Source organism: Microdochium trichocladiopsis (assembly GCF_020744255.1).
Source record: "Microdochium trichocladiopsis strain MPI-CAGE-CH-0230 chromosome Unknown B0I36scaffold_15, whole genome shotgun sequence".
In the NCBI taxonomy this organism is placed as follows: domain Eukaryota; kingdom Fungi; phylum Ascomycota; class Sordariomycetes; order Xylariales; family Microdochiaceae; genus Microdochium; species Microdochium trichocladiopsis.
In genome coordinates, this window is record NW_025763558.1 from 139,798 (window position 1) to 162,977 (window position 23,180).

The 23,180-nt window shown below is 53.4% G+C and overlaps 8 protein-coding genes across 8 annotated transcripts; 3 read left to right on the top strand and 5 right to left on the bottom strand.

The window, feature by feature from the left end:
* Nucleotides 1–2,367: 2,367 nt before the first annotated feature.
* B0I36DRAFT_356164 (uncharacterized protein) lies at nucleotides 2,368–3,693 on the bottom strand (the record flags this gene model as incomplete). The annotated part of the gene is made up of 4 exons (XM_046157547.1): nucleotides 2,368–2,509; nucleotides 3,023–3,229; nucleotides 3,513–3,575; nucleotides 3,629–3,693. The coding sequence occupies 4 exons, from the start codon at nucleotides 3,691–3,693 to the stop codon at nucleotides 2,368–2,370; spliced, it is 477 nt and encodes a 158-aa protein (XP_046004442.1).
* Nucleotides 3,694–7,183: 3,490 nt separating this feature from the next.
* B0I36DRAFT_389669 (uncharacterized protein) lies at nucleotides 7,184–8,951 on the bottom strand (the record flags this gene model as incomplete). The annotated part of the gene is made up of 2 exons (XM_046161349.1): nucleotides 8,363–8,951; nucleotides 7,184–7,278 (listed from the first exon to the last, which is right to left on the bottom strand). The coding sequence occupies exons 1-2, from the start codon at nucleotides 8,652–8,654 to the stop codon at nucleotides 7,184–7,186; spliced, it is 387 nt and encodes a 128-aa protein (XP_046004443.1). The 5' UTR covers nucleotides 8,655–8,951.
* Nucleotides 8,952–9,031: 80 nt separating this feature from the next.
* Nucleotides 9,032–10,613, top strand: B0I36DRAFT_389670 (uncharacterized protein; the record flags this gene model as incomplete). Its single annotated transcript, XM_046161350.1, has 2 exons — nucleotides 9,032–9,885; nucleotides 10,060–10,613. The coding sequence occupies exons 1-2, from the start codon at nucleotides 9,222–9,224 to the stop codon at nucleotides 10,611–10,613; spliced, it is 1,218 nt and encodes a 405-aa protein (XP_046004444.1). The 5' UTR covers nucleotides 9,032–9,221.
* A 200-nt stretch (nucleotides 10,614–10,813) lies between these two features.
* On the bottom strand, nucleotides 10,814–11,922 carry B0I36DRAFT_54178 (uncharacterized protein). The gene is made up of 4 exons (XM_046163002.1): nucleotides 11,407–11,922; nucleotides 11,309–11,326; nucleotides 10,993–11,173; nucleotides 10,814–10,884 (listed from the first exon to the last, which is right to left on the bottom strand). Exons 1-3 carry the CDS (start codon nucleotides 11,734–11,736, stop codon nucleotides 11,123–11,125), a joined length of 399 nt encoding a protein of 132 aa, XP_046004445.1. The 5' UTR covers nucleotides 11,737–11,922; the 3' UTR covers nucleotides 10,814–10,884; nucleotides 10,993–11,122.
* Nucleotides 11,731–12,310, top strand: B0I36DRAFT_356168 (uncharacterized protein; the record flags this gene model as incomplete). The annotated part of the gene is made up of 3 exons (XM_046157548.1): nucleotides 11,731–12,029; nucleotides 12,086–12,188; nucleotides 12,218–12,310. 3 exons carry the CDS (start codon nucleotides 11,731–11,733, stop codon nucleotides 12,308–12,310), a joined length of 495 nt encoding a protein of 164 aa, XP_046004446.1.
* Nucleotides 12,311–12,946: 636 nt separating this feature from the next.
* On the bottom strand, nucleotides 12,947–13,450 carry B0I36DRAFT_356169 (uncharacterized protein; the record flags this gene model as incomplete). Its single annotated transcript, XM_046157549.1, has 1 exon — nucleotides 12,947–13,450. One exon carries the CDS (start codon nucleotides 13,448–13,450, stop codon nucleotides 12,947–12,949), a length of 504 nt encoding a protein of 167 aa, XP_046004447.1.
* Nucleotides 13,451–15,621: 2,171 nt separating this feature from the next.
* B0I36DRAFT_356170 (pyridoxal phosphate-dependent transferase) lies at nucleotides 15,622–16,793 on the top strand (the record flags this gene model as incomplete). Its single annotated transcript, XM_046157550.1, has 2 exons — nucleotides 15,622–15,804; nucleotides 15,861–16,793. 2 exons carry the CDS (start codon nucleotides 15,622–15,624, stop codon nucleotides 16,791–16,793), a joined length of 1,116 nt encoding a protein of 371 aa, XP_046004448.1.
* A 967-nt stretch (nucleotides 16,794–17,760) lies between these two features.
* On the bottom strand, nucleotides 17,761–18,249 carry B0I36DRAFT_356171 (uncharacterized protein; the record flags this gene model as incomplete). The annotated part of the gene is made up of 1 exon (XM_046157551.1): nucleotides 17,761–18,249. One exon carries the CDS (start codon nucleotides 18,247–18,249, stop codon nucleotides 17,761–17,763), a length of 489 nt encoding a protein of 162 aa, XP_046004449.1.
* Nucleotides 18,250–23,180: the final 4,931 nt, after the last annotated feature.

The following is a 23,180-nucleotide window of genomic DNA, read 5'->3' on the forward strand; positions in this document are numbered from 1 at the left end:
ACAACCCAACTGCCCAACTCTGCCGCTCCCCGGGCCGACAGGAAGTGTGCAGCGCCGACGCATTATTATCGGAACCCTGCGAGACCCTAGTCGCTAGATCATGGGCCTGCTGCAAGCTCCGTTCGACAGAGTTTTCGGGGTGCACAGAGACAAGAGGGTTAGCGCTCGCCTGATCTCATTATCCGGCGTGAGCGGCGGCGGGTTGCCCCTTGGGTCTCAGCTCCATTGCTACAATGCGATATGGGAGGTTCTGCTGGATTGTATTCGTAATTTCGGTTGGAGTGTTCATCTTTCTGGGTGAGCTGCGGGTTTTGTGCGAGAAGGCAATCATCTTACTTGCAAGGCGACCAGATTATATGTAGGTTGAGGTGCATCTGGCCGCCTGTGTCCCTCGGAGATATCGCGCGTGCCCACATGCTGATTGGTTGCGCGTGCCCACATGCTGATTGGTTGCGCGTGCCCACATGCTGATTGGTTGCGCGTGCCCACATGCTGATTGGCTATGCTTGCCGACCGTGAAAGGGCGGGTGACGCCAATTATCAGAAGAGGCTGAGGTTGCCTTGGCATGTAAGCAGCATGGTTCACAGATTACACCTTGGCAGTTTGCACATCGTCCGAAGTACTGTAAGTGAGAGGGTTTTGAGACACTGTCTATAGGAAAGCAAAAGCGAGCCAGGTGGCCGCATATGCCTCCTTACTGGGCTGTTTGGTGGACACATCGACTATGTGCATAGCAACCAGACCTTGAAGAGTCTTTCCGGCAACCTTTGAGATGGTGGTGCCAGGTTGGTCTTTCGTTGCAAGGGTGGCAGGACCATATAAAATCAGAGTCTTGTGTGCTGCACATGCAGCAGCAAAGATCCTCGGAGTGGGCGCTTGTGGGCATGTTCATTCAGCCCAGCTCCTCTTCAGTGCAGCACGCGAGCGATTCCAGACTCGGGAGCAATGCGACATGTTTGTGCTCCACCTGAGTACAGGGCTGGCCGAGGGCGTGCAGGTTCTCATGATGAACAAAGTCACAACTTACACAGACTTTCTCTCCGCTATTGTCTGCTGCCTTCAAGACGAACCCGACATCAGTGACTTCAACGTCCCCAGTATTGGTGGGCTCAACATCTCCGATATCCTTGACTTCAAAATCCCCCACACCATATCACTGCCCCTCGACGGAGCTGCAGAATTCCGCACCACCAGGCACTCATACTCGACACAGTATCAGAGGATAAAGGGCTTGCTGCGCCCTGTCCGGGAGCAGTTATGGATATCTCATTCAAAAAAAGCTCCTCCTCGCATCTCGAGAATTGGCGTCGCCTCCGCGAAGAACAGTTGCTGCACATTCATTTCGACTTACACTCGAGCATACGTTCTGTGCGCTCACCATCTTCTTGCAACTGAAGGACTATGACGTTCGGCAACCCATTCATTTCAACGAGTTGGTGCCCTACGAGATTGATGAACAAAGCACCAAGGTCCAGAATGAGGGGCACGACATCAAGCTTCGAAGTCTCCAGTCATGTCTTGCACTGGCAATTCGTATTCTGGAGGTGATGCTACCAGATCGGATGGATTACTGGGACGAGTTCCGCATCAGTTTCGGGTCGAGATAGTGGCAACACCCCTACATGATCGACCTTAGTGTTTTCATGAAGAGCACCCATCTCGAACAGCCTCGCTTCGGCATTGACAGCCGGTGTTCACGGTTACTCCAGACTTGGGAACGAGTGGTTAGCAGAGATGGAAACCATGCATAGTCCTCTATATCAGCAAGTCCGACAACATCCAGCAAGTGAGCTGGGGGCACGATACCCGCCTCGACGCCAAGTTCTATCCGGCTAAGAACAAGCTGGGGCTCCGAGCACCGCCTGCCCACCTCCGAGAGTCAGAGCAAGGAGATGTTGAGTGTCAGAAACCACACCGCTCTAGAGGTCTGCCACCGTTGGCAAGCTCATAGACAGTACAAGAGTCGCATCCGTAGCTTCATCCGAGTGCTACCCGAGATGCTCAAGGAGCTCGACATCACCGTGATTTAGCCGAACAAGCCACACCTGCGTCAGATCTTTCTCAAGGTCCACCAACCTCGACATCCACACTTCTTGATCGACCTGCAGATATCGAAACCGCGCGAGAACCACCATCACGCCAGCGTTAACAAGGTTGTTGGTGACGACATTCACAAGGGTCGAGCTTTATGGGCTCATGAACGGCGCGCGGCGTCGTCCCTGATACCACTGCCGTCCAGTTAGAGCCGGAGCAGATCCTCCACAACACGGCGTCAAACATGGGAAGGAACTCGTGGACAACTGGCCGGCCTGAGATGCCACTGTTCCATGCCGCGCTTATCAGTGACTTCGACAGCCCTCCCTATGCTACCAAGGACGTTCTCGATTCTGTGTCGCAATGGCGAGAACGATCTCCTTCAGTAACGTCCCCATCACATCACCTGCGCGAGGCTTGAGGTTCATCACATTAGGCAGTACGATAGGCGCTTCGCGCGGTTTACCTCGCCATCTATGGGTCATCTTCAACTACATAATGCACCAAGAACTCCCCGAGAACGGCGCAGTCTGGTCAGCACTTTGAGGAGGATGCCAGATGCCGGTCACTCTCAAATCAGTACGAGGGCTCTTTGCGGGAAACAAAGAGACCCTCGAGGCGCTCTTCTGAGCCCGCTGCTGCGTGCCAGCGACCCCCTCGCTGACACCCGTCCCTTCCGGAACGACTGCAGAAATGATCTCATCGCCTTCTATTCCTCACGGTCCCGTGGTGGACTACCACAATACGACATCATGAAGCACACGCCGAAGTATAAGGCATGGAAGACTGCCGCCGACGTCGACAAGGTCGATGGTTCCCGGCGTATCAGCATGGCCAACTCCCCATCTATGCCTAGCAACCGTTCCACCTTTTCCGCGCATTCGTGACCAAGCGGCCCAATCCGAGGGTCAGCGGATATTGGGATCACGATGAGTGACAGCATAGGGCGTCCACCATTGTCAGGGTCCGCGTGGCGCGATGGCGCACCTGTCGAGGACATGAGCACCGACGAGAAGTGAGACCTCTTCGCGCGCTTTTGATGCCTCCACGTTACCACCATCAACATCGAAGAAAATGCCGCCATCCAGGGCCACCCGCTGGCCGCTGATTAGGCGTGCTCTTCTGACGAGCTGTACACTCTGAGTCATCATCATCAACAAGGTCCAGCTGTACCAGTGCCGCCTGTCGTACTGCCTGCGCGGCAAGCAGCACGGCGCAATGTTGCTACCATGACAGCGTAGAATCAGCAGACTGTTGATGCTTCATCCCCGGCTGGTCTTCTGTCGCTGCCAACGAGCAGGCCAACAGCTCCCGCAAGCTGCTATCGGACCTGCAGTATCACTTCTATGTCCCGCGCGAGACTACGCATAGAACATTCATCGCCGCTCGCACTGATCCTACAACAAGACGCCATCGCTGGCTAACCCGACATCGACATCGACCGCCTTGCACGAGGGCCAGCGGAGCTAGAACCTACCTGTCCAAGTACTGCGTCAAGGCAGAAACCAAGTCTGCGTCGTGCAACGAGATCACACAGTAGCTACCGCCGTACGCGAGCAGCCTTGCCCCCTGCTGTCATTTGCACCCGCTTACTGAAGGAGATCCTTGGCAAGCGTAGTTGGCGGCTGACGGCCGACGGAGGAACCATAAACATTCATAATCGAAGACGCACAAGTTTCCTCCAATTAGTCCCTTCCCACTCGCTCCATGAAGCGCAGGGACCCGATCACAACAGGGGGAACCCACGGCCACATGCCCCAGTCTCGCATACTCGCATCTTTCACCAAGTACAAGGAAGATGGCTCCAAGCACCAGGCTATCGGCTCAAGAAGGTGCTCTATCGACCGCTCCATCAGGGCGTTGATAGGACTCGGTAGATTGCTTGCTGTCCCAGTTACCGTGCACAGTACAATACAGTACTTAAAACGGAAATTGATTCTAGCCCACAGTGCGGGATAGGTGCATCGAGAGGGTCACCTCAACCCTGGCAAATAATCAGCCACAGCAACGACGCCACAATTTGTCACCATGTTCCAATCTATGCTTGAGCCCCTTCGCTTCCCAAATCATCCACTTTCATTGCACTTCATCCCTTTGGCATGAAGACTGCCATACGCCACGATCAGACCATGTCGACAATGGCTCCTCCCAGAATTGGCGACAAATGGCATTGCCGAGATTGCAAAGAGGTCCCAGTCGGCAAGGTTCGTTTCCGGTGTGGGGCCTGTGCTAACAAGCACAAAATTGTACGGAATCAGCTTTGCCATGAAATGTCAGGTACTGACGAGCCTCACAGAACCAAAAGGAACGCAGGGCTACGCAACCGGCCCAGCCTCGGTCGTCGCCGAAGCCTCAGCATGGAACGGTGCAAAGAAGGCGGCCCCTGTCCACCGCAAAACCCCGGGGACCGGCGCTGGCGGCTGGGCAAACCTATTCATCTATTGCGCCAAAGCATTCTTCTATACTTACATCACCCGGTGTGGAAAAAGCTGTGGCTGAATCACCGATCGGTGGTTCAGACCCATTGCGTCAACCTACCCATAGCAGGGCAAGCGCCTCAAGTCGAATGGTGATGCAATTTGCAGTTGAACAGAGTCCACGAGTCCTCCCTGACCATCACCTTCATCGCAACGGCGCAAGTGACGAGGAACTTGCTAGCGCATCTCCCGGGGGCCTTTGTAGGAAGTCGGCAGAGCCCACGGGACAGCCAACGCAATCTCCGTCCGAGCACAATCGCCCGCCGAAATCGGCAGGATCCTTCAACCAAATCTCGCCTGCACAAGCAGACCATTCGTCGAATTCTGACGATTGTCTGGATGTGCTCTCATCAGATTCGTCAGACTCGGAGTCATGTTCGTCAGATCCATGTTACGAGCAGGACAATCCGGGAGAGGATGCGGACACATTCCAGTGGCACGAATTCATCGATCTTAAGGCGAAACTAAAAAGATACAACAAATATTTTCCAAACCCGACCGAGGAAACGGAGGCCCTGTTAACACATTTTGCGCCGCTCGATTTGGATGCACTCGAAAGCGAACCCCTTGAGCTTCACACGTTCTCAAAATTCGGAAAACGCGTGAGTCGAGCCACTTTAGCAAAACAACCACAACTTCGTGCCCAATTCGTGGCGTACTCCATCAAGTACGATTTCCAGGCGCTCAAGGAGATGAACGACGGCGCCATCAATAGTTTGATCCGGACTTCACCATTACTCAGCAAGTGGCTCAAAAAGGCTTCATGGGACTGGACCCCTGTGATCATCCGCTTAGTAGAAGGACGAATCGGGCCAGTCCCAGAAGCACATTTCGCGATCATTATCCCCATCGACAAGCAGACCGACAAGCAGAAGGTCTCTGTGAGCTTCGCATGGTGGCAAAGGAAGCCAAAAGATTTTCAAGTGTACAAGCGCACAAAAGGGCTAGTTCCCTCACTTCTCCCACGCGGTTGCAGTGTAGGGGCGAAGGAGACGATCACCTTTCTCCTTCTTCAGTTCGAGCCAAAGCAAAATGCGCTTTAATGGAAAGTATTCGGCGATGAGGTCGTCAATTAGAAACCAGATATTAGGGCGCGATGCACCAGGCCCGAAGCAACACCGCGCACTCCCGCATTGCGTGCGCAATGCCAGCGCGATAGCACCGCCCCCGACCCGCGTAACAAACGCAAGCGGCTGGCCGACGATGTCACCTCACGAAGAGGTCTCGCCATGGGGACTCAACGCACCCTTTAACACACACGTGGATTGGGCTCCACGCGGCGGATCCCCTCAACGGCGCGCAATAGCTGACGAGCGAGCAACCCAGGCGCCTATGGCTCGTCGCTGCCTCCGAGAAGGATCAAGACATCCGGCGCTAGGCAAATGGGGCTCACATGTCCAGAACTGAGCACGGGAGTCACCGCATGGCGTTGACGGGGCTAATTCATGGCGAGAAAGGGGTCGTGTTAGCTTGGCGATTCTTGCCCAAATTGGATTAACGTTGGATGAGACAGACACAGAACAACCTTACCAATCCCGCAGCGAGTCAGCAGCGAAGATGTGTCTCAGGCTGTGAACACCACGGAGGGTCCCATTTCGAATGGCATCCACCTGCACAGCGGCGCTCCGCTCCACGCGGAAATAGTCTGATCAGAAAGGAAGGCATCCCCTGGTTGGTGGGAAGACTCAGCCCTCTGTCAAGTACAATCAGGAAACCGTTCGAGGCGATGATGACCTGCGCCTTTTATATCGAGCTGCAGGAGCGGGGCGAGTCCGCGGCGTGACCAGGTATTGTAGGCGAGGTCATGCACGAGCTTCATTCAACGCCACGGCAGTTACCCATCTGGCTCTTGAGTAGTAGATGGTGCTCTTCCGCTACGGTGACGGTGCGCCTAACACAGGAGGCACTTGGCTCCGAGCGGACACCACCGGCAGGGTCACACCGATCCTTCTTGGTTACGAGGACATATTAGCTACGGCTCAGAGCAATGCTGCTTACAGGCGTATCGGGTGGCACCGGGCCCAGACTTGGAGCAGGCAGCTCTGGCTGGTGCTGGTGCTGCTGCTGCTGCTGCTATGCTTCGCGCGGGTGGACCAGGCGGAGATACCTAGGATTGCACACGCGCCGACGGCGGGATGGCGACGCCGCCGTCATGAAGGCACTCGCGGGGTGATGATTGGCTTGGACAAAGATGGAAACACAGACAACGAAGTCAGCAGATGGTCAAGTGCTGCATCAGTTGCCCCGGATACCAGAATCAGCATCAGATGCGAGCAGGAAGAGCGCGCACACAATGTACAAATCGTACGATGAGCCACTATCCCCCTTTCTCCGGCAAATAGTCGGATGTGGCGGCCACGTACTCTTGGCTTCCCTTCTTCACAATGCTTGGTTGATATTTTCACGCGCAGAGAAGGCGCCGGGTGTATCTTCAGTATACAATGGACTCATAGCCCCACTGAACCCATCAGGTGGCAGGTAACGCGTACACTAAAGCATAATACTATTATTTACTATTATTTACTATTTAACTCGCAGCCAAGACATCGTCACCAGTCACTGTTAACATATTGTGGAAGCAACAGTTGCGATTGTATCAGCAATCATAACGGTCAAGATGTACGACGAAATGGCGAGGTGAAAGGGATTGCTTCGTCCACAGTCGCCCCTCTCATCTTGCCTCACCACCCACAACTTCACCACCGTTGCCACCTTCGCCCTGGATAGAGCCTACTGGTGATGTCATTTCAGACATCTCGGCAGAGACTAGAGCGTTGTCAGCTTGATTCGAGAGCATTCTGTCCGATTGATATACCAGAATACCAAGTTCAGAACGAGAGCTACTCACTATCCAAACCTGCAGTTCGTTCTGATTTCTTAGATGCTTTCTTGTGGACCTCAGTCCCAGTTATATGCTGTATAAAGACGCTTTTGAACCAGAACAAAAGCAGTATCAGCCACGACACAAGGACGATGTCCTGTCTAATACTGGCTTCGTGGCCCACATACCTAGATGGAGCTACTGTTGACTGTGTCTTGTGGCTTTTCGAACAGTTCTCGCAGAAGGCACAACAGTATGGATAAGAAAGCTTGTGGCACGCGCAGAGGTAGTTCGAACCTTCATCCATCGCGTCTGGCAGAGCGTCGGGCATTGTCATTCCACGGATGATCTCAATCCTGTATTTATACAGTGACATGGCAATCAGAGGCCACCACACTCTACGGACGGGATTACCGCCAGATAAGCCGAGAATCCGGCCAGGAACAGAGTACTCCTGTTAGCGGTCAGTTGGCGTGCCGAGAATCTCCATTGCTCGTCAGTCCCTGACCTGCAGCATTCTCATGCATGGGACGAAGCTGCATTCAGAATGATGCAGAATAGCTTGGTTCGTGGATACGGCCAACAGCCGCCCCTGCCCCGGGCCGTTCCAAGTCCACCATGTTCCCAGCTAGACACTTTGGCTATCAGTGATAGTGTAGCATGCATGTCCTAGATCACCCTAGGAGGTCCGTTTGGCTTCCAAATGACCCGAGTAACTCCTGAGGTTGGGGTTAACCTCTCGCAGCCCGTGTCACTGAACGTTCTCAACCCTGTCGTCAGAACATGCAGCCAGACGACCGACGTGTTTCGTTGTATCCTAGTCTCAGACCAACGCGTGCAGTGGCATACGAGATGATGGTCGGCTGTGCAAGCCACAGCTCAAAACACTTGTGTATAGCTGCAAGAACAGACATGCCTTGAGGACTAAGATCTGCATGACACGACCAGCATATAGCCTCGCTAAACTTACAGGGCACATAATGTATCACGTCCTTGAGTGTGACTGAGAACAGGGGTGATTGGACGAACAGCTATTTGACGCTGATATGCGTAGCGACATTACTTCGTCACTTCGTGCAATCCAGCCCCAGTTGATCCAGCCCCAGTTGATCCAGCCCCAGTTGATCCAGCCCCAGTTGATCCAGCCCCAGTTGATCCAGCCCCAGTTGATCCAGCCCCAGTTGATCCAGCCCCGATGCGATCCAGCCCCGACGCGATCCCAGCCCCGGTGCACAAACGATCCAGCCCCGGTGCACAAACGATCCAGCCTCTGTGCATATTCATCCAGCACCTCCGCGGGTCCTTGACTGTCGTTGCGCATATCGGCGCCATCGCTTTGACGTGAAGGAGTATCTGAAATTCCAAGACGATCTTGTATTCGAGGCACTTGCGACGCAAACTTGAGCTCAAATGAAGCAGTTGGTAACTCGCTTGGTCCCTCGCGCGGTTACCGACGGCCTACGCTGCATCCGCCATCACTACCGCCCTCACTGGAAGCTACCCCAATCCAAAATAGCGCGTTTTTCGGGAAAGAGAACTATCCAGATGCGCCATTTTCGATGGAGGCACTTATCACTCCGTACGACACTTGAAAAATGTTGCATGGGTTAGATCATTGGCCGTGGCGAATTCTGCGTGTTCGGGGGTGACTTCGACGGCGACGCGTACCCGTCCCGTGCATCTGCTCGCCAGGGATAGCTAAAAGTGGGGTTCTTCGGGCTACGCGAAGACTCAAACCGACGCATTGACGCGACCTCGATGCGTGTTATCTTACGCAATACGCAGTTCTCAGACGGGTTCGCTTGACACCATCACAGTGCTGAACACAGTCCATCTCGCGTCACGTCGACCAGTCTCGTTTCTTGTGCACCACTTTGCACCTTCTGTGATGATGGAACCACAGGCTCCAGCACCAGACTATTCAGCGGCAGCCAAACGATTTGGCTTGTTCCCTCCGAGCAAGCTCAAGCTCACGCGACCTCGAAAAAGCTCGCAGGATGCGTACGTCACCGCGAAACGAGATGCTGAACGACTGAGCAGGCAAGACGAGGTGACAGAAAGCGCTCAGCGACTTCTCAATGCCATCATGCTGCACCATGGTGGCATCACAACGTGGTTGCTTTTCCACCGAGTCCAGTCTGCTTGTGCCACTGAATCATTCCATCTCACCAACAAAGCCGAATGTAAGGCCGATATCGAGTGCCAGCTTCAAGCGAGCACCAGAGATCAGATTGCGTTTGCGCGAGCGCTCAAGGACCACATCAAATCAAACCGAGATCTATCCATACGGCTGGCCAACAGTGGAAAATCCTACTACCAGAACCGAAAATCCAAAAAGCAAAAGAATCCTGACACCTCGGCTGGAGTAGAACGACCGACCGAAGCCAATGTTCACGATGATACCGAGAGTCTTATTGACAGCCCCAACCACAGGGCTAACGGCGGCGAGACCGAAGTCGACAGCGACATGGGCACAGGCAGCTGTAGCGACGGCGGCGGTGTTGGCGAAGACGCCAGCGAAAGCGATACCAATAGCGAGATCGACAGATCAAGTCAGTCACGCCTTTATGCGGCCACCACTGCCCCCCCACCGAACTATGAACCGACCACTCCGATAACCAGACGAACGAGGACAAGAGTGGGTGATCAAATTGGGAACTTGGCAAATGGCGCCTCCGTGGCCGGTCGATTCTCTGGAGCGCCTGACACTGTTATGATGTCAACAGCTACCAATGGTCCAATGCCGACTAACAATTTTGGGAAGCCGACGATGAAAAAGGCTAGCGAACTGCTTAAAGGCTTGCTCCAGGAAGCGATTCGTCGAATCCCGTCATCGAACAACGACGGAACTTACCTTGCGGCGTGGTCACTGCACTTCCCTCAGTCTGAGGAGCGGGGTTACTTTTGCTGCATCTCGAGCTTAGAAATGGCTGGCATTAAAGCGTTGGAAGTATTCCACTTATTGTTTGGTGTCACTGTTGAGGATGAAGACGGGGTACGGGGCGCCGTCATTCCGACTGGTGTTAAGATGATCCCACAACCGAAAACACTTTACACCTGCTGCGACTACACGCTGCTTGAGAAGGTCTTCGCTGGCGACCTCCTTGATGCGGTCACTCAAAGTCCGGGATACAAGGACGAGCGCGAGCAGTGCCTGCCAAAAACCATGACTGTGTCTGCCACATTGAGCAACAATCCGTCAGATCCCTTGGTATTGAACTCTACATTTGACCTATTGGCAGGCCTCCGGCTTAAGGAACGACTCTGGGGAACTGATTAGGACCCTTCTCTTCTGCTGCCGGTGCTGATGGTTATTCTTGTTTCCGTATCAATATAGCACCGCCTGGAAATGCCAGGTTGACATTTTTATCAGGTGTCCCCGTGCCTTCCCCCGTTCTTATATCGCCGATTCGATTCTCATTTTTGTAAACCACACAAACTGTCCCTTTCCATGAAACCTGCGTTTTCGCGTCACCATTGACATATCGAGGACCCGATTTTGCGCCTTCCCAGTCAAGATCGGGGGGGAGGTCGTCGTAGTCAAAGATAGCCTTAATGGCGTCGTCGGACTACAATGAGATGTTAGGTGAGCATGGACAGCGGCAGCTGGAACACATGGGGGTAGATGAGGGGTAAAGGTGTCAAGGGGTAACACCTACCATCGAGCAACGATTTGTAGTACCGATGTCTCGCGGGGGGATAGGTGATATTCCTTGGAGATGGAATCGCCTGCATGCCTGGTGTTGTTGTAGTGGTTCAAGAACAGAGAGTACAAAACACTGTTCGATGCTATGCGAAGATTTCAAAGAGCGAGTCGAAGGCGATGCCCCGCTTCGTTGCCTGACAGAAAGATGAGTGTGGATGCCTGACGTAACAAGTGCCCAAGAGCGGGGTAGTTTCAAGAGCGTGGAAAATGCGTAGCCGAGTCGCGGTGGAATGGACCCATTAGTCAGATAAGATTCCTGTGAGACTCACCCGATCGCGAGACAGCTCCTGCCGCCCTCTCAGGCGGTCAATCCTCTCATCACTATTGACCAGGCAACTGGTTTCGTTAACGGGGTTAGCTGACATACTTTTCCTTCCGTTCTCGCAAGGGTGGAATATGTTAGGCGGATTGCCCTGGGGCTGGATCGATTATGTACTGGGGCTAAATGAATGTGCATTAGGGCTGAATTGAATGTGCACGTGGTTGGATTGATTGTGCACGGGGTTGGATTGATTGTGCACGAGGCTGGATCGCGTCGGGGCTGGATCGCATCGGGGCTGGATCGCATCGGGGCTGGATCGCATCGGGGCTGGATTGCATAGGGGCTGGATCGCATCGGGGCTGGATCTTGAGCGAGGTTTAGCGCTGACTTAACCCCCTGTTTGGTGGGATCAGCTATCGTGGTTCTGGCATGCATTACACCTCCACAGTCTGGCAGCCTGGATCAATAGCAAAGAGACCTGGATGTACCCAGCTGAACAACGGTACGGGTACTGGTCTCTGTGATGCAATGCATTACCTGCCCATTCCAGGGCCAATCTTCCATGTCGATGCTATGCTTCGCCAGACACTCTGTGCCACAAACGCTAATTCTATGCCCCTCTACACATGCGGCGGTTGCGTCTGCTCCCAGCAGAGTTTCTTGACCGGAAGAAGAACGCTCAAGGTCGTCCAGGATGGCAGACGTGGCATGCAACCCGCTCATGCGAGGTGACAAGATAATGAAGCCCCTGTTGCAGACTGTCGACTACAGTCCTCTGCTGCAGCTGCACAGCAGCAGAGTTGGAAGTGACAGACCGTGGACCACAGGGATTACATGGGCGCACAATGTCGACGTATGCATTCCACTTCATCCTCGCTTTAAAAACAGTACGTGCTGTGATCGAAGTCGTGCCTAGACATCCTACCTTAAGCTCCACAGTGCTTCTCATGTTCACGAAACGCGCAACACAGCCATGGCCCAAGCACAAGAGGACTCAGCACAGATGTAAGCATTGACCTCATCAGAACGACACACGTTTGAGTTGTACTGACATTCGACTCCGGATCAGCACGCCCTGGAAGACACTTTGTCACGCATGGGCGAGTGCTCTAAGTGTGTCAAAGAATGATGTATTGCAAAAGATCATCCAATTTATCCTCAAGGAATTGCTGAAGTTATTGCTGGATCTTATATGGTATCTCATATTGGATCGCACATTGGGGTACCTGTTTCCCGAAACAATGGAATCTCAGCGGCGCCGGCTATGCCAAGTGTTCCTTAAGGCATGCGTGGTATCGATCAAAGTCTTCATCAAGAAAGTCTCCAAGTCGATTGCCCATGGATCGGAAAAGGACAGCAAGAAGGACGGCGGGAAAAAGGTCACAATCAAAATGACATCGGTTGTGGTAATTTGACTCGCAACCACCATAATGGAAAACGCACGTATTGCAAACCACGTTCCACCCTTTTTTTCGGTCGGGAAGTTGTCGCGACTTGTTTGCATGCCCGGATGTACCCCGACTCGAGGGGAGATAGGATCCGAGCATCCTCAAACGACTATTGTGGCCATGCATCTGCATGTGCAGGTCTGAACGGCCTGATGTGTCTTGCTTGTGCAGTGATGTACAATGGAGACCATCACGGCTCAGCTGGACCAGGCGGGTGGCGTCGTCCACCACGAATGCGGGCCGTTTGCCATTGAATCACACGGCTCGACCAGAGGATACGCTGCAGGTAAGAGACCAAATGTGGTGTTGTGCTGGGGGCGGCAATCCGGATCGGCAGGCTTTCGGTGCGACACCCGCATACTCTTGTCTCGGGACAAGGCCACCCCCGCAAGAGCTCCGTAAGGGCGAGGTTTAGGTCTATGAGGACATATCAGCTCGTCCAACTGGTCGGCCCCCCTTAGGGCCCCCAGAAGGGTCGACTTGTGGCCTGAACGCGGCGTTGCCTTGGGCGATCTGTAATCACCATGCTGTCGACCCTTGCTTGTCCCCAATCCACGGGGCCAAGAGATGTTACAGTTGTCGGAGTGAGCATTGTGCATATTCAGATAAGGTAGAGAGGTTACCGCATCTGATTGCGTCGCCTGAGCATGACGTGATGCCACGGGACGGCCGTGTGCAGAGCTCTTCTCGGCTGTGTGCATGGGACCTCAACGTGTCAAAGCAGTCGTGTTGGCAGTGGTCCTCCGCAGCCAGTTTTCGTGCCATCAATTGCGACTGCAGCAAGGAGGCCTGCTTGGGGACTGCACTTCCGGACCAATGACGCCTGACGCATGCGGCAAGGACTTGACAAGCTAGCGAGGCAGGTACCCCGGCATGCGGAAGAGATCCTGGCCCCGCCATGACATGTAGCTGAATGAGTCTCGAGCGGGATCAGCACATTGTGGGCCTTTGGCATCATGCACGCCTGCTTGGTGTCCGACAGGGGGTAGCTTCCCGAACTGGCCAGCCTTGTAGTCTAATCAGACATGCACGGGAGGAGGCCAGCTCCACTCCGCCCGCCAACTTCCACATCGACGTGCTCACCGATGCGTAACTTGTAGCCCGAGCGTGCGAAGAGTCTGCAAAGACGCGGTTGGCTTCCCCCTCGCACTGACGTGAGCCTGTCCCGCACCGCCTGGTTGGCAGTGACGCCTCGCGGGAGGACCAGCCACGTCGGAGCATGCGCCGTATCGGGTGACTCCAACTGAGCACGTTGGACGATCTGCTAGCCTTGGTCATTTCAACTTGCTACTGACACTCCTTCTCGCACGAGCGCGACACGATCCCTGGGGCCATGGGGGCATCTGGGGAGGGTGTGGTGTGCCGTTGTACCGTACGGGTCAACTACATTGTCAACCACTCTCTCGGCTATCTGACGGAAAGATGACACGCTTGCGCTGCTTGATGGCACGACATCTCAGCCTGTCGAGTCCGAGGGCTCATCAGTCAATGGTGACTCAGGCGGAGCCGTTGTCCGACGGCCAGACAGCTCTGTTGTCGACGAGCGCGGATCACTTCCGTGCGTTCCCGATACATCATTTGTGATCTGGGTCGTGTACTCCAGTATCAAAATTGCCACACGCATCTTTCAACGATTTTCTCTTTTGGCAAATGCAGTATGCAGTGTTCAACATGGTGCACCCATGCCGAAGGTGTGCAACTCAGTAACCAACTGTCCGTGAGGGCTATTGAGGCTTGGGGTCCTTGAGGAACGGGGCCGCATGTGTGAGGGCAGATCCTGGACCAGGTTCCTCTCCCACCCAGTACCAACGCCATGCAGGAGCCCAATGAGGATGGCCATGTTGCAGCGCGTATAGTTTGGAGGGCCCACAGCAGCTGAGCAGCCAGCATGACTGCTGCCGATGTAGCTTCAGCAGCGAGACGGTGGCGTCTGAGGTCTTGATACACGAGTGGAGGATTATGGCAGGCTGGTTCCATGCAGTAGTCGTCCATGGACACTCTCGAGAATGGATCACGCAAGCCACCATGCGGTCTCCAAATGCAAGGGCTGCAATCACACCACGTCAGTCACTTAACTGATATGCAGCCGATCGAGTAGAGGCGCACTGCAGGCGGATTGCAAGTCATTATTCCGCAATCAGTTCTCGAAATCGAAGAAGGATTGCCTGGTAGGGCAGACCCATAAAAGGCCACAGCATCAACGGTTGGACCAATCTGATTGGCCTAACAGGCTTTTGTTAGGCCAATCAGAATCCATCACCATCCACTCACTTGGATGCCCACTTCCAAGCTTGGCTGGCATTTATATGCTGCTGTCGCAGCGGCACGCTTGTAGTTGCGAAGACTTGATGCTATTTCGAACTCGGCTCCCTCCCGCACGCCATGGAGTCTTGCCCTGACTGCAAGGCGGAGTTTCCCACATTGCACAGCGAGTACACGTATCACAAGAACTTGTGCCAAGGAAACGGCATCCCTCTACAATGCATAGACTCCTTTTGCAATTGGAAGGCGAAACCGCATTTCAACCCATCCACATTCAACAAACATTATCACGATATCCACAAAATAAATCACAAGAACATCAACACCGTCGACCTGAAGATCATCTTCTCGAAGCACATCTACCCAGATGTGGACATGAACGCCAGCTTCGCCTCATTCTTCGCACGGGCCAACCCACTCACCGGAGACCCGAATCTGAAGAAAGCATACGATTTCTACGGATCTAACCAAATTCAAGGGGCGGCGCAGTTGGGCAAATGGCTCCCTACATACAGGAACGAGTTCTGGTAAGTCTGCCAAATGTTGAGAAGCCGCATATCTACTAACTCTACGCAGGGAGTTCTTCGGATTGGTCCCTGTCTGTTTCGCAATGCACATCAGCGACATTCAGCATCAACGAATCGGATCAACCTTGCACCAGCTACTGGCGTTCAGTCGGGACACCGATACACCTGACCCAAGCAACATCTCGCGTAGCCTTAGCGCTTTACAGGTGAACCATTGCAAGATCGCTCAGGTGAAGGGTTGCTACGGATCATATTATGGGTCTCAGGTAAAATTGCCCAAAGGTAGCGATCCGTATGCCTACTAATTCTTTCGTGCCTGTAGGCCTACCATGGTGTCTTGGCCTTCTCACAGGCCGCTGCCGTTGGGCACGTTCCTGAACTTGTCGACCTGGCTGTTTCAGCACGTAAATTGAAGGTTCGACTGGAAGAACTTGCCTCCCAAGGATACATCGGCGTCATGGTCGAGATGGTCTCTTCTCGTAAAGGCAATCCCCTACCTGCGAAACATTGGGCAAAGCTTGCAACCCAGTGCCGCAAAACAGGTCTCGGTCTTATCGTAGATGAAGCAGTGACCGCCGTGAGATGCGGAGCACCTTTTGCCTTTCAGCGTCCAGAGTATAAAGCTCACCAACCCGACTTTGTACTGTTCGGAAAGGCCCTCCGTGTTGCTGGCCTGGCATTGAACCCGTCTGGAGCAACGCTGGGAAACCTCGGGCTCACGAAAGACGATCTTGTGACCTTCTGCGAGAACCATCTCGACCGCCAAGCGTCGAATGTCGTCTACATGCCGGCGATACTGGAGTCTCTTGCGGTAGTTCGTTTTGCCAAGCAAAATAAGCTTCCCGAGCGAGCGCAGCGGATTGGATCGATGCTGAGAACGCTCCTCCTCGACTTTGGTCTCAAAAGCAAGATCAAAGGTCTAGACTCGCTGATTTATATCCCCAGAACTAAGATACTTTCTCCTCTCGGTGTCGTCAGTGCGGCTGCTGGAAACTCTCTTACACGCTGGTTTCCCTACCTGGATGTCGGGATGGAGAACAGTGAGCGAGTGAAATCTCTGCTGAATCCCGAATATGCAGAGGAGAGATATATATACTACCAAACGATGGCGAAGGAAATCTGCGTCGAATGCGGCGACATGCCTGTACCCGGCGATGGAGGGGCTTGCAAGACTTGCTCTGGGTGCTATTGTGGTGGTTGTTGGGATAAACCTTCCCACAAGGCGAATTGTCGGAGCGCTAGCAAGACGTCCTGACAAGGAGAAGAAGTCCTTCCTCTAGCAATACTCACGCGAGTCTCTGTGATTACCTGATGATCTACCTAGGGAAAAGGGTCGAAGTGTGCCAGGCCGCGGCGATGGTGAGCTCTGCGGTTGACCGTGTTACTTGAGGGCCTGTTGTACACAGCGAATGGAGTCTGGTGGGTGGCCCTTCAAAAGGGAATCTTTCTCCGCTGCCACCAGTGTGACTTCTTTTGTCCCGTTCCGGCGAGATATCAATCATCGCCAGCCACAGAATTGAGTCTTTTGCAAAGCTCTGGGAACGACTGAGCATGGCGCAAACAGTGTGAAGAGGATAGGATGAGCAAATTATGATGCTTTCAAAGGTCTTAGGATCCGGACACTGACCCATCCCTTGTGGCTTCCTGCATCACCTGAACATGCATAACCTGAATACATAACATGGCCGAAGTCGTCCGTTAGTATTTGCAATGGTGTGTGACATGGAAGCTACAGCAGGATATATCAGAACTAGCCTCCGCCTATGTCACCACAGGTGGTCAAAGGACTTCCGCGACTGAACAGTATGTAATATATAGCCGTCTCCGAGCCGAGTGGCATTATCACTGACCGGTCAGCCATGTTGGGCTAGATAGAGCGTCGAATGGACGTGCTTCGCCATGGTTGACAGCTCTGTTGAAGGCGGCCGGTGAACAGGGGCGCAAGCGTCTCTTTCAATCCTTCGCACCTCGATCACTATCACAACGATAGCCAACAGGGATATCCTTGCGATGATCGAATGGACAATGAGCTATTGCAGCGAAAGCCTACATTTTATCGCAAGCACTCTGTCTTTGGATATAGAGCGATATCGTATCGACGGACGCCACCTTCGAGGAATTCTAAAGAAGTACACAGAATCTAGCTCATCGTTTGTTGAATAGCCCTGGGAGATCGCTGGGCCATTGCCTGGTTCTGGTCTCGGGGGCTGCCTTATTTCGTCTCAACCAGAATGCTGCTGTTGCCATTGCCGTCCGCAAGTAGCACAGTAATTTTCTCCAAGTTGCTCTTCGCACCCATTCTCGCCAGTGTGCTCACTTCGCACATCGTCCCATTCCTCTTCGCCTGACAATTTAACGAGCTTGATGCTGCTAAAGTCATGGAAAGTGCCATTTCCGGTCTCGTAGACGTCGATCATTATGAACGAGTCTCGAAGCATATCGTCGGGGACCGCCTGTACATCGGGGACTATCTGTTTCTTTGACGAGAGACTTCTCGCCGCTTCTGCATCTGATGATTCGTAAAGAGTACAAGGTTTCGCACTCGTTCCATGGGCTTTGTCGGAAGATAATTCGACGCCGATGATTGTGCTGAGTTTCAAAGTCGATTTGATGCCGAGTTGCCACAATGCTTCCCAGGTCATACGATCGTCGGTCTTGATTTTGAGGAGCCTCACTTGGCACTTGACGTGGAACCGAATGATATACAACATTGTTCTCGGTTGCTACCGGGACACAAGTGGTTGGAACGTATGTCCTTTTCGTGACGTGATGTATTTGGGTGGGAATGAATAGATGAAATGGAGACTTGGCGCTTCTCAGAAGGAACTAGCCAAGAAGAAACATTGAGACAAAGAGGTCCAGTCTTCTGTGGTAGCATCATTGGTACGTATGTTAGAACAGGAGGCCAATATACCAGCTCCATGAGCTCATATAGCGCCAAAGAGCCACTCCAGGCGGCCAAGTTCAGGTGGTCTCGGGGTAGACGAGCTTACCAGGCGGGAAACTGGGACAGCCCTAGCTTGAATCCTTGCAATGCAATACGACCCAACAGTGGTTGCTTTAGCTGCACGATCTGACGGTGAACCCCCAGACCTACCAGCGGTGAGTGCATGTCTTAGCAATGGCCGTAGTCTCACAGTCCTCGGCACGTCGACGATGCAGGGCAAAAATGCCGTGCATGAAGGTGGGCACAGAGACCATCGTACAACACGAAGACACGCAAGGCTCTTGTGGCGTAATGGCCACACATCACTATCAGTCACTTATGCACGAAGGATCAGTTCAGGCAGCGATACTCGCACTGTAGCAAGTTACGGTCGCCAACAAGGGGCGTCCCTTGTTGTACTGATCGTTGATTGTGCCCTGGACGGAGACCCGCAGCCTCCCCGGACGATTAGGCTCGACCGATGCACACGACGATGCATGTCGATGTGATACACTGGTAACTTTCCCAGTTTAGCCTTGTACTTTACGCAACCGACCTCTTTCCCAGGCCTCGAGATGTATTCCCCCTGGAGACAACCGGAGCAATCAGCTGTTCTTGGGGTGCAGCGGTCTCACCCTTGCGAGTGACATGACGTGAGTGGTTGTCGGGCTCGGGACGTATCCGCGCATACCGATGTCCTGGAGCCGCTCAAACCGCTCAAACAGCCAGAACCCAAGGCCCGACTGAGGAAACAAAGTCGGACTCTGGCATCCAGTCTGTGGAGGCCAAAGCGTAAATCAGATTTTCACGTGAAAGAGTCATGGTCTTCGATAACGAAGATCTGCCATCGAAACCAGACAGCACTGAAGTATTGCATGGATCTGCAGCGTATGCCGCTGTTTCCATTCAGCTATGAGGAACTCGCTGGCTCAAGCTAAAGACATGGATCCCGGAGGGCAAATAAATGCACCCATGACATTCACGCTGTGTTGCGAGCCGTGACTCACCAGTTCTAGAGAAAGGCAAAGATCCAGCATTCCACGCCTGCAAGGGACTCCGTGTAATTGTCTTGACTACGGGCTTTCTACGTGCCTTGATCGCTCTCGTTATCCTCAGAACAGACCTACATATTCTCCATCTTAGGTTTATCCATCTCTGCCTTCACCCAATCCAAGACTTCCTTTTCGCTTTCCTTCTGCACGTGAACATTGCCGTAACTAGCTTCAAACCCCTGTGCCATTACACCCGCCTGGTCCCTCCGGAAGACTTGCCGCAACTCGTCGTGCGTGGCGTTGGTGCAGATGATTATTGGAACGGTCGTACTATGTTCATCGATGATACCATCCGCTTGTGCTTCGGTGGGCTTGCAGGGTAGTGTAAGGATGACGTGTTCGTGCACCTTCTGGACTAGGTACTCGAACTCCGCCATTTTACTGTCGAGCGGTACAGAAATTAGGGGCATTCCATGGGTAGCACTTCACCATCATCGATGGCCAAACTTACCGATAGAAGATGGCGATGTCAGATTTCAGTGTCAGACGGGTGGAGCAAAAGTCAGTGCGGCTGAGGCGCGGTCAATGGGAGAGGATAAAGCTGAGGATGGAATTTCAGAATTTTCGGGATTCAATCAACGGGGCAGCCGCCTATTTATGGTCAGCAGAGCCGGGCAGGGTGAGTGCAAGGCGCCTAGACCCATGTCGATCCGCGTCAGAGGCCGGCGCAACAGGGAAACGAACCTGAAAGTCCGCCATCAGCTGGCCGCTGTCTTGAAGTATCGAGTACCGAACCCGAGTCTCCGGACGGGCTCAAGTTGAGGGCAAGGCAGCCAAGACATTCACAAACGTTGAGCTCTTTTCACACTTCCCCGCTTGAGCCATCACCCTTATCGATGCTAGCTTCTTCATACCTTGCATTGAGGCACGCCCTGACGCCCAGTCGCCTTCCCGGCCCGTCCATGCACTGGTACAGAAGCTGATGTCCGCGGAGGACTGAAGTCTTCCTCTTCCACTGGGTGACCATATCGGCACAGAGCCAGAGACACCATCGTCCCGACTTTTGACGCTTCCGAACCACAGCCGCGAAGCTGTGCTGAACGGGATCTGAAGCTGAAGTGACCGTAGCCATCTGACGTAATCACTCCAAGAATAATTTCATCGAGCAGCTACAATTTCTGTCGCCGGCGGTCTCCTTTGCGAAAGGTTTTAGGAAACGCAATCTCAGGCTACTGAAGGGAGCACTTCCTCGATTCTAGCTCCGTACCCTGGAGCAACACAAGCCATCCAGTTATGTCGAGTAGGTATGGCACAAGCAGAATTATCATTGAACGTAGCTCGGAATTCAGGCATCCGGATGTCTCAAAATCAGGAGTTGAGAATGCTATTGCACAGCCTGATCAGCCTCCTCACAAGGTAGCCTGGCCTCCACACATGGACCAGAAGTTTCCGGCAGTTGTCCCTATCGATAGTAGCTAGATTGGTCCCACGATCCCGTTTGAAAACCTGAGCTACTGTTCTGTGGAAGCACCGCGGGTGCATCGTCATAACAAATCTGTGTGGCGTAGCCTCCTGTCATCAACCCATTAGCTGAGGCATTGATATTTCGCAGTCTACGTGCTCGTAGGAACGCCTACCCTGTGTATATGGCGAATTCGAGCCCTGAACAACGTAGCTGCCCATCAATTGCGGGTACATGTCCATCGTGATTGCACTAGATTCTCCCACATTGAGCATTGTTGATGGTGATGATATCGAGCTGACGTCGCCTTTCAGTGGCTTCAACCGTTTGGCAGTGACGGAGCCTGGATTAACGCGCTCAATGACGCATTCTATACCGAGACTGGCGCACTTCTCGCATGTTGGACTGGTGGATTGCTTGCACCGAACCTTGCGCCGTCGACATTCGTCTATAGATTGTTGTGAGTCAGCCTGAACTTGATTGCGCGCTTTCTACTGTAGAAACCAACTCACTGCATGCCATTTGCGACTTCTTGCGAACTTTTGTTTGTGGTTCACCTTTGCTGCTTCCGTTATTGACCTAATAGCCTGTTTTAGCCGTGTCATCATATGATAGCCATGCCCAGAACAGCGAAGCGAGTCGCCATTACTGGACAAACTAGGTTTGACTGACATTAAGCAGAGGATTTGTCGGCATTGGCGTGCTCATGTATTCATGGATCCGGCCTGCTGTGGGAGACACATCAATTGAGAAGCCGGGATGCATGGTGTCGTGTCTCTTCGGGTTGTCCTCTCGTGGTTTGATTGAGTCAGTCGCAAATTGGCTTCTAGCACACCTGGTATGTGGTTCAAACTTGGGCACTTGGCAGTGGTTTGACTCGTCTGAGTTTGACACGGGTACAGGAAAGAGCACACAGCGCGGTATAAATAGCGACTCAGTCAGAGCAAGCACGAAGTCGTATACCATGGGCTCTATTCTACAACGCATTGTGCAAGGTGAGCTGCGTTGCCACCCATGGATCAGTCTATCCTTGTCGCTTGAACTGCAAAGCTGCCCAATAGCCTGCTGAGCCCGAGCACTAGGGTGTCCAAGAGAGCAGACCAGTTCCACTCGAAGTCTTCCAATCTGGCGCAATGCTGCGGATGGCTTCTTCGATAAGTTGTTCATTTTCGGTCAACGTGCTTGTCAGTCAGGCGTATGGCCCGAGCTGTGAGTGGACAAGGATTGGGTTGACGCACGGGCAGGGACTGAAGCGTCTGCTTCGAGGTAAGGCGCGGATCTAGCACTTAGGTGCTCTCTGCTATATCCTGATCAGATACGCGCCCCTTGAAGCGGCCAAGCTAGTGCGGATGCCGCAGCTGAGAGCACCGGGGGAAGAGCCTGCAGCCACGGTTCAAGTCACACTGACACTCGTCTCCACGAGCGAACATCAATAAGGGGTAGGGCGCTCACCGGCATGTTACATATGCACGAAATCGGTGTACAGGTATGTTGACCTCAGTCTTCCCTGCTGGCTATCCTTGGATCCGTCTCCCAAGTGATCTGTACGGGCAGGGTTGCATGCGATCGCCAGCCTTGCCACTTGACAAAGACATCTGCTTCAGCGAATCACAACTGCGCACGAGTGGACTTCACCTGAATTGGGCCGGGTCGCTTTTGAAACAGCCCACACTGATCGGGTGGCGTCATGTGGCATCTGGGACGACTGGGCCATTTCATCAACGAGCAAACACATGCTCCAACTTGCCCATAAAACCAGCGACCTGTAGATTAGCCTGGCCTGGTAGGTGCCGTCGTGGTACCATTGACCCAAATAGTTTGATGCTTTGACGTGATGTCTGGAACAAAAAGCGCCCCAAGTGTAGTTGCGTGCTGTTTCGGGACGGGGGAAGAAGCGCGGTGTGGGTAAAAGATACAAACAGGGCGGACAAGTCAATATCAACGCAACGAGGCCATGAGGCACCGCAAAAGATGACGGCAATTCAAAATATGCCATGACACTAGGACTCGATGTGACACTATCTTCCGGACACAACGCGCAGGATATCGCTGTGTCATTCGGGTGTGCCGGGTCCTGGAAGCAGAGAATCGGCATGGCAGGCTTCCACCCGGCATTAGTAGTCACGCCACACGAAGGCTGCTGGGTGTTATGGTCTGCTCCGGCTGCGCCAGTCCTGCTTCTGATTTTCATGCAAAATGTCTCGTGATCGGAGTTGCGGGACTGTTGAAAAATGTAGCTTTGGCGGTGTCCCGACAAATGCC

Coding starts and splice junctions, on each gene's coding strand:
- B0I36DRAFT_54178 (XM_046163002.1), bottom strand. CDS start 11,736: ATGCATGCCAGAACCACGATAGCTGATCCCACCAAACAGGGGGTTAAG.